This window comes from Homarus americanus, unplaced genomic scaffold, assembly GCF_018991925.1.
Source record: "Homarus americanus isolate GMGI-L3 unplaced genomic scaffold, GMGI_Hamer_2.0 scaffold7626, whole genome shotgun sequence".
In the NCBI taxonomy this organism is placed as follows: Eukaryota; Metazoa; Arthropoda; class Malacostraca; order Decapoda; family Nephropidae; genus Homarus; species Homarus americanus.
Genome location: NW_024718273.1, coordinates 10,170,374 through 10,178,665, shown reverse-complemented (window position 1 = coordinate 10,178,665; position 8,292 = coordinate 10,170,374). Strand labels below are relative to the sequence as shown.

Below are 8,292 nucleotides of genomic sequence, written 5' to 3'. Positions count from 1 at the left end.
TGTTGTACTTCGTTCCAGTTACGTATTGCTGTTTAATAATACGGGCGTTAAGCTCATTAACTGAGTGAATTAGAAACAATGTCACATCCGTTCGCCTGGGTCAACGCCACCTGGGGGGTCGGTAACCTTGCCGCCTGGGTCGACGTCATCTGGGGTCGTCAAATAACAACAATACCTTGCCGCATCACGACGTTGGAGAAAGTGAGAAGCCCCAATAACACTGTCACATCTCCCTTGCCTCTACCACAAAGCTCTAGCCTCTCCCGTGAACCACAAAGGTGACGAGGGTCCTGTATCTCGCCCTGAAAGGCAGGTCATTATATCCTGTCCTGGATCATTGATTCTCACCTAAGGACCTCTACCTTCCCCGGGTTCCTGCGCGTCAAGTGATCGTCTTAATCATCCGTCGTACCATAACATGCATTGTAGAGAGTAGATGGATAAATTTTTTCTCTGGCTCCTCTTTGCTCTTGTCCTCCATGTTTTAGTTTGTATCTAGTTAGGGTATTTATATGTTTAGCTAGGGCACTGGTGTAGGGTTAGCGGTTAAGATTTCCTTGTTTAGTTATCATTGTTATTAAATAATGAAAACTTCTCCTTTGCATGTCAACCTTTTCCCCTGGAATCTTTCTTAGATTACCTTGATTTTGTTAGGCGTTGGTCTCTATGGGTGGACCCGACAATAAGTTAACTAGTTAACTTGTTATAATGTCGTGTCCTCAAAATTCGTGGTGGGATAGAAGTGGCATTTGGCAACGTTAATGCAGTTTTTCGTTGCAATAGAAATTATTGTATTCTAGTAAAATATTATCTAAGACTGTAATTTCAAGCAAAATTTACGGTTATTGATGTTTGCGCACATAATTAAATTCCAGCATTTCACTCCTGATTCGAAGATGCCTATAGAATAAAGACGGCAAAAGGAAAACAATTGTATGCAGGTGACAATGTAAGAACCAACTGCAACAAAGGGTATTATAGACTGCAATATACCCTACCATGTTCGAAGAAGGGTATTATGGAAATCATTTTACCTAGCATGTACGAAAAGGGTTTTATATATATATAGAGGTATTTTGCAGTAAATAAATTTTTTTCGCGTACTATACCCCTTTTTATTTCGTAATTTTAGTGTACATTATAAAATTATTTCATAAAGTGGCTTGGTTTTTCAATAACTAAATGCCTTCGCTTAACTGCAACCTAAGGAGATATCATTGAATATAGTAATTGGTTTAAATTTTGCAGTTATAACCCAGCTACATATGAGAATGATATCGCAATTCTGCAAATGGAGAAGTCGGTTGACATCTCTAGAACACCACATATATCCACGGCTTGTCTGCCAGAGAGAGATTACCTGTTTGAGGATCACCTGAAATGCTACGTTGTTGGATGGGGCGATGACGTTTATAAGGTATGTTTACAGTTATTTTATTTCAATCTGCATTTTTTAAAGGTATCTTTTTTCTTAACAGTAACGCAAATGTTACTAACCCCTTGTTTGCTAATAAGCTTTTACCTTATGAATGAAATCCTCAAATTTTAATTCAAATTTTGAGAAAAATTTCAGTATTACTGAAAGCAAATAAAAACTTTTTTTTCCTACTTCGTTATTGTTGGTAGTTTTTTATGATAGAATGGAATAAAAAAAAAACCTTAGTTTTGCATTAACATACAGTAAAACTTGTTAATGGTCCAGGAGCTAGACCCAGGAAAAAATGGTCTTGTTTAACTCCCACATAAAAGGTACTAACTACTGCACATTATATTATGCAATCTCCGTGGAACATTATTTTCTAGGGTGGTTATGTCAAATTGAGGCGAAGCTCCTCTACAATCCTACGTTTGTGATGGTCATTCAGAAGCGTATTAAAATACAATAATGAATGATCTTATTTTGAAGCTCATCAGTTTTATAGATTACTGTAGAATAACAAATATATATCGTTATTAAATTTGATAAGAATGCAATTGTAAATTCATGAATTGGAGGCAAACAAAGTGCCGGGTGAACATATGAAGTACCAGAACTATTACATTTTATTGCAGTATATATAAAAAAAGTCGACACGTTACATTTATAATACACGTCTGAAAATTAGAAAGGTGGACTAGTGACCATCGTCGTTCTCGCCATCGTCACAATCATGGAGATACCTCAGGTTTTCAGACAAGCAAAGAGCTCTACCAGATCTATTGGTGGTGTGTCCTTGTTTATCGTGCTTGGCCAAATTTTCTGGCTGGTTGCATACAAATTCCTCTGGTTTCTCGGGTTTGCTATCCGTAATTTACGGCTTTAAAAGTTTTGATAGGTCTTCCCGTTCTTATTAGCTTTCAGTTGTTGTTTTTTCATGCCAATTCCACAAAGCAGACGAATAGTGTCATCCTGCCAACGAATGGTAAACGGGAAAGAGATCGCGCAGCTTTGGACCAGCGTGTGTTGTGGAATGGACTGGAACATAACTCGTCTTGTCTTTCACACTAGTTCAGAACCACAGCTCTTTACATCATAGTTCTTGACATGAGCACGGCCGCGCGAGTGGCAAGTAACTCGCATCCTGGTGTCTGGTTCCTCATGGTCAGATGTTAACGAAGCAATTTTATGCTTGTTGCGGGTCATTTTCGCAACCATTACACCGTTCTGAAACCCACCAACCACCACTAATTAAAGACCAAACTCTGATAGGAAGGAACTTAGGTTTTAATTTCGTGGGTTAGTTGAAGAATTTGACTTGGAACCGAGGTGATGAAAATAGGATTTATTTTTGTTTACTAGATTTAATTTACTAGCGATCCTGATGTTAACAAAACAATTATAAACAATTGAAATATACTAATTGGTATTTATCCTCCACAGCCACATTTTGGCAGTAATATATTGAAGTCTACGTCAGTGACTTACACCACAGAGGAAGAAGAATGTGAAAAGAAACTATACGAATCTCTTCCAAAAGTGGACGACAAATATATACTGAACAGTGAAGCTCAGAAATGCATCTATGGAGCATATGGACGTGATGCTTGCATTGTAAGTAGCCTATTGTTTATTGGTTAGTTTTTGTAGTTTCCAGTAGCATTTCTTCTATTTCCCCCCTCCCTTCGTGCTTAGGCCATGGATAACCGCAATTAGAATGTTAATTTTCTGTAATCACAATATCTAACTTCTAAATTATACAAAAATATTTTAAAACATTTAAAGATTCCAATAAAAAAAAATGGATGGATGAAATATGAAGTGGAAACATGGTTTTACCCTGGTGGCTTAGGGTAGTTATGACACATTGTTTATTAGTCGCATCTGTTAGGTTCAGAGGTCTGTCCAAAAAAGTAAGCGTTTACTTGAGGCGATACAAATGTTTAAAGGACAAGCCCTGTAAAGTGCATGAACCCACCTAACACTGGTCCGTTTTATCGAAAAATATTATATTTGGTGGGTTACACCGATACTGTCCAATTTTTCTGAATTCATTTGGTTCTAGAGATATTTAGACATATTTAACTTCACCCACGATAAGGATGATTACGTGTTGACAACTTAGTTTTTATTAAAGGGAAGTGATTTTAAGTTAATGTTCAATGAGGTCTTTAACCCTTTGAGTATTTGAGTTGAATTATTCTCAAGATTTTTCCCGAAAATGATACCGGTTTTTAAAGGTAGTATGGAAAAATTCAGGCGAAAATAGTGATCTAAAAGGGAATTGTAAACTTCATACAGTATCCTTAAGGGGCGGGATGTCACAGCTTTTTATTTTTTCACCTCAATTGAAAGGACACTGAAATCAGTGTCAAAATACAGTATAATACCAGAACCAGTTATGTACAGTTATCTGGGTGAATGAGGTCACGATATCTAGTCACTTACAATCGGAAAGTGAAAACTGGCAAGTATCTGACTCGTTATTTTCACTTACGTTTTCGGGGTGGAACACAATAGTGAAATGGTAAGATATGAATTAATATATGCTAAAGCAGCTTTCCATAAGAATACTGAAAGGACAAATCATTTACAATAGTAAAGTTTTTTGGTTTTTGAAAAATATACATTATAGCTCGGGAACGTTTAGGAATAATTGGTAGTTATAATTGGACTCTCTCCACTCAATATATCCCCGAAATTGGGCTTCCTCCCCAGTCCGGGTGTCCCAGAAAGGGTCTTGCCCCACTCCGGGTGTCCCAGAGAGGGTCTCTCGCCCCTCCCACTCCGGGTGTCCCAGAGAGGGTCTCTCGCCCCTCCCACTCCGGGTGTCCCAGAGAGGGTCTCTCGCCCCTCCCACTCCGGGTGTCCCAGAGAGGGTCTCTCGCCCCTCCCACTCCGGGTGTCCCAGAGAGGGTCTCTCGCCCCTCCCACTCCGGGTGTCCCAGAGAGGGTCTCTCGCCCCTCCCACTCCGGGTGTCCCAGAGAGGGTCTCTCGCCCCTCCCACTCCGGGTGTCCCAGAGAGGGCCTCTCGCCCCTCCCACTCCGGGTGTCCCAGAGAGGGCCTCTCGCCCCTCCCACTCCGGGTGTCCCAGAGAGGGCCTCTCGCCCCTCCCACTCCGGGTGTCCCAGAGAGGGCCTCTCGCCCCTCCCACTCCGGGTGTCCCAGAGAGGGGTCTCTCGCCCCTCCCTCCGGTGTCCCAGAGAGGGTCTCTCACCCCTCCCTCCGGGTGTCCCAGAGAGATCTCTCTAGCCCCTCCCACTCCGGGTGTCCCAGAGAGGGGTCTCTCGCCCTCCCTCCAGGTGTCCCAGAGAGGGTCTCTCGCCCCTCCCACTCCCGGGTGTCCCAGAGGGGTCTCTCGCCCCTCCCCTCCGGGTGTCCCCCAGAGAGGTCTCCTTCCCCTCCCCTCGGGTAGGGAGGGTCTCTCCGCCCCTCCTCCGGGTGTCCCAGGAGGGTCTCTCGCCCTCCCCACTCCGAATTCAGTCCCCAGGGAGGTCTCTCACCCCTCCCACCCCAGGTGTCCCAGGGGAGGTCTCTCCGCCCCTCCCACCCCCAGGTGTCCCAGGAGAGTCTCCGCCCCTCCCACTCCGGGTGTCCCAGGGAGGGTCTCTCCGCCCCTCCCACTCCGGGTGTCCCAGGGAGGGTCTCTCCGCCCCTCCCACTCCGGGTGTCCCAGGGAGGGTCTCTCCGCCCCTCCCACTCCGGGTGTCCCAGGGAGGGTCTCTCCGCCCCTCCCACTCCGGGTGTCCCAGAGAGGGTCTTTCCGCCCCTCCCACTCCGGGTGTCCCAGAGAGTCTCTCCGCCCCTCCCATTCCGGGTGTGCCAGAAATGATCTTGTACCCTTATTCAAGGTTTTCTTATTGAATACCAGGGTTGGGTCTACGAGACCCGAGAATTTGAAAAATCTCTATATATTTTTTCGATACGAATACATAGTTACCACACTGGATTGCAACTTTTAAAAATTCACTTGTTTAATATTTCTTGCCTTTAGAAGCATCTACTGCGTTATTCTCGCTAGTACTGATGTCTTGTTTACGTAGCTTAGCAAATATTGACTGTTTCATCTGATTAAAAGTCCTAATATTTGTAAATGTATACAAAAGATTAACATATATATTTACTGTCTGTAGAGGGACTCTTGAAACCTAACCAATCGCTTTTAATTTAATAGAATCCATACTTTTTCACCATTGACAAACTTAGTTTTTAACGTGTTAATGTTTTAGATACTTGTTTGAAAAGTTCTGTTTTGTCAAGTTAAGGGCCAAGTAATTTCACAATACCTAATTTTTTTTTAACAGGGTGATGGTGGTGGTGCTGTTGTGTGCCCCCTGAGAGACGCTGGCCAGAAAGCGTGTTATAACCGTAACTGTGAGGATGAACACTACTTCATCAGCGGAATTATATCCTTTGGGTCTCCTGTTTGTGGGGAAGGCTCGGTCACTATCATAACTGACATACTGCATTATATTGATTGGATATACACCGAATTACGACTCGTTGATGGTGAAAAACATTACGGTTACCGTCACTAAGATCAACCTAAAACTGTCAGCAGACCAGTTAAGAATGTCTCAACTTGATGTAAATTGTTTTGCTAATTTATTGAAAAGATCAAATTTGGCTGTGGACTTCATTTTGTGGGGTCCCTATGTCTTCAGTATCAATAGAACAAATTCAAAAGTTTAGAAAAGCAGAATGTGTGGTTTAATGTATTTTAATAGAAAATAAATGTAAAAATTTGTTTGCTTTATTTCCAATACACATGCCTTAAATAGTGTCCATTTATATAAAAATATAATCGCCTTATAATTTTACCAGTGTAAATTTTTATTCCTTTCGGTTTCACGATTTAATTTTAATCATTTGGATATGAAGAAAGAATGTGCTATTCCTCAAATACAGGACATTCAGTGATCATGTTTGTTGAAAGGAAGTGCTTAAAAAGGCCACATTTGAAGGTACAGCGAGAATGAAGTATCTTCCTGGGGTTTAGACGAATACATCTCAGAACATTTGAGCCATAAGCACTTGGCAGGCCTGTAGAAACTTGGAAAAGGGTCGCCAGTGAGACTGTTCACCGTGTTGGGTAGTGAGGTTTCATACTGAGGACAAAACAGGGAAGATACTTCGATCACTGTACATGGAGGGTAAATTTTCTTTTGATGTCTTTAGATTACAGTTCTGCAAGATATAAGATGCGAAAAGAATGCAGTACATAAAATGTAATAAGTAAACCGAGTCTTGGCATACAAGCTCCATATACAACTGAAGAGGATCCCTAATCCAGCGCCGCGACCAATTTTTTACATCACTTCAATAGTCCCTATTTATTATACAATATACAGTAAGAAGATTATATATTCGTAAACGTAATACTGAGAGCTGGTATGGAAGCCACCCCCCCCTCACCAGCTCTTCCACTACCCTGCCCCTCTGAATTTATCGGACTATTTATATCCTCTAATGATGATACGCCTGTTAACTCGAGTATTTCCTCCCCTTCCCCCCTCCTCCCTTCCCCCCTCCTCCCTCCCCCATCCCCGGACGGTAGTCCTATAAAGCCCCGTTCACACTATCGAACGGTGACCGTGGGTAACGAGTCACGAGTCAGTCCGTCATCGTAAACTGTGTGACAACTTTGACGGGCAAACCAGCGGACACCCCGTGCCCGTAGTTAGCGAAATCCGCAGACTGCCCGGTGGTTTGGCGCCAGGCATGGACCGACGACGCTGCCAGCCACAAAAAGTTACACCTGGCTGTCAGTCTCTCACGTTATCGCCACAGGTGGCGTTTGCTCGGTTTACCTCATGTCTAGCCCTCCGTCCACGTGCACCACAGAACCTGCAAACCTCCGATGGCCTAGACAAGATACAGTACGGTTAATTGACCTTTATCGCCATTACCCGTGCTGTGGATTGACAAAAGTGACGTGTCCAAAGATAGACAGACGTGCAGCAGCACTCGAGGAATTGCAGAGGAGATAAGGAAGATTACTGCCTCCATTACCACAGAGGATGTAAAGAGGAAAATAAACACTACGAAATCAACAGACGTGAAATGAGACTGGTACATAAATCACAAGTCAGGAGCTGGGACAGACAAAATTTACAGGCCAAAATTAGGGTGCTTTAATGACCTGTCAGTTCTGAATGATAGTGACAATCAGGGCATCTGTGTCAAGCATGGATGCCGGTACCAATCACACTACTGAAGATGTGGCTACGTAAGCATTCTCTCGCTCATTAAGAAGGGGCTTTAGCTCTGGAGGCAGACATGATGGAGGGGCTGATAATTCCGCAGGAATGTGTGGGGCCAGTGTGGCACTATTGATTCACTCTTACTTGAATGTTTCGCCTTAACCAAGCAAAACCCTCCCCACCCTTCTTTAGGGAAATGGAGTATGGATGATATTCACGTACACATCACGGTGAAGGTGCAACAAGGTATGTAAAGACCCCATTAATACATTTTATTCAACATGCCAGTACAGACGTATGTATTGAACTTTCCAATACTGTTGTAATATAGTTCCCTTTACATGTATTAAAAATGGTAATATTTGGAGATCCATCCTAAATTCCTAATGTTTCATCTACCACAAAGCTGCATACTCTGCCTCAGATGGGCAACTTCCTTTGCTATGTATGGTTTCACTTTAGCTAGGAGTGTGTAAAAGGCGTTGATCTCCATTCTCGTGAAGTTGGTGAAATCACGCTCACTTCCATTTTGTAGTTCACGTAATATCGTCATATGACTTCCCAATACGTCCCTACTACTTAACTACTCTTTACACCAGATCGTTTTCTGCACTCTGTCCTTACTTTTCTTTATTACAAATACATCAATTAATATAATATACAGCGCTAT

General features: G+C 42.7%; 1 protein-coding gene across 1 annotated transcript in view; it reads left to right on the top strand.

Annotated features, from left to right (window-relative positions):
* Positions 1 to 6,150, top strand: part of LOC121859618 (tryptase-2-like) — a gene marked incomplete in the record, with an annotated part of 16,777 nt that extends 10,627 nt beyond the window's left edge. Inside the window, 3 exon segments of the mRNA XM_042356553.1 lie at positions 1,249 to 1,417; positions 2,861 to 3,031; positions 5,724 to 6,150. Coding sequence (XP_042212487.1) covers positions 1,249 to 1,417; positions 2,861 to 3,031; positions 5,724 to 5,957 — 574 coding nt within the window.
* Positions 6,151 to 8,292: the final 2,142 nt, after the last annotated feature.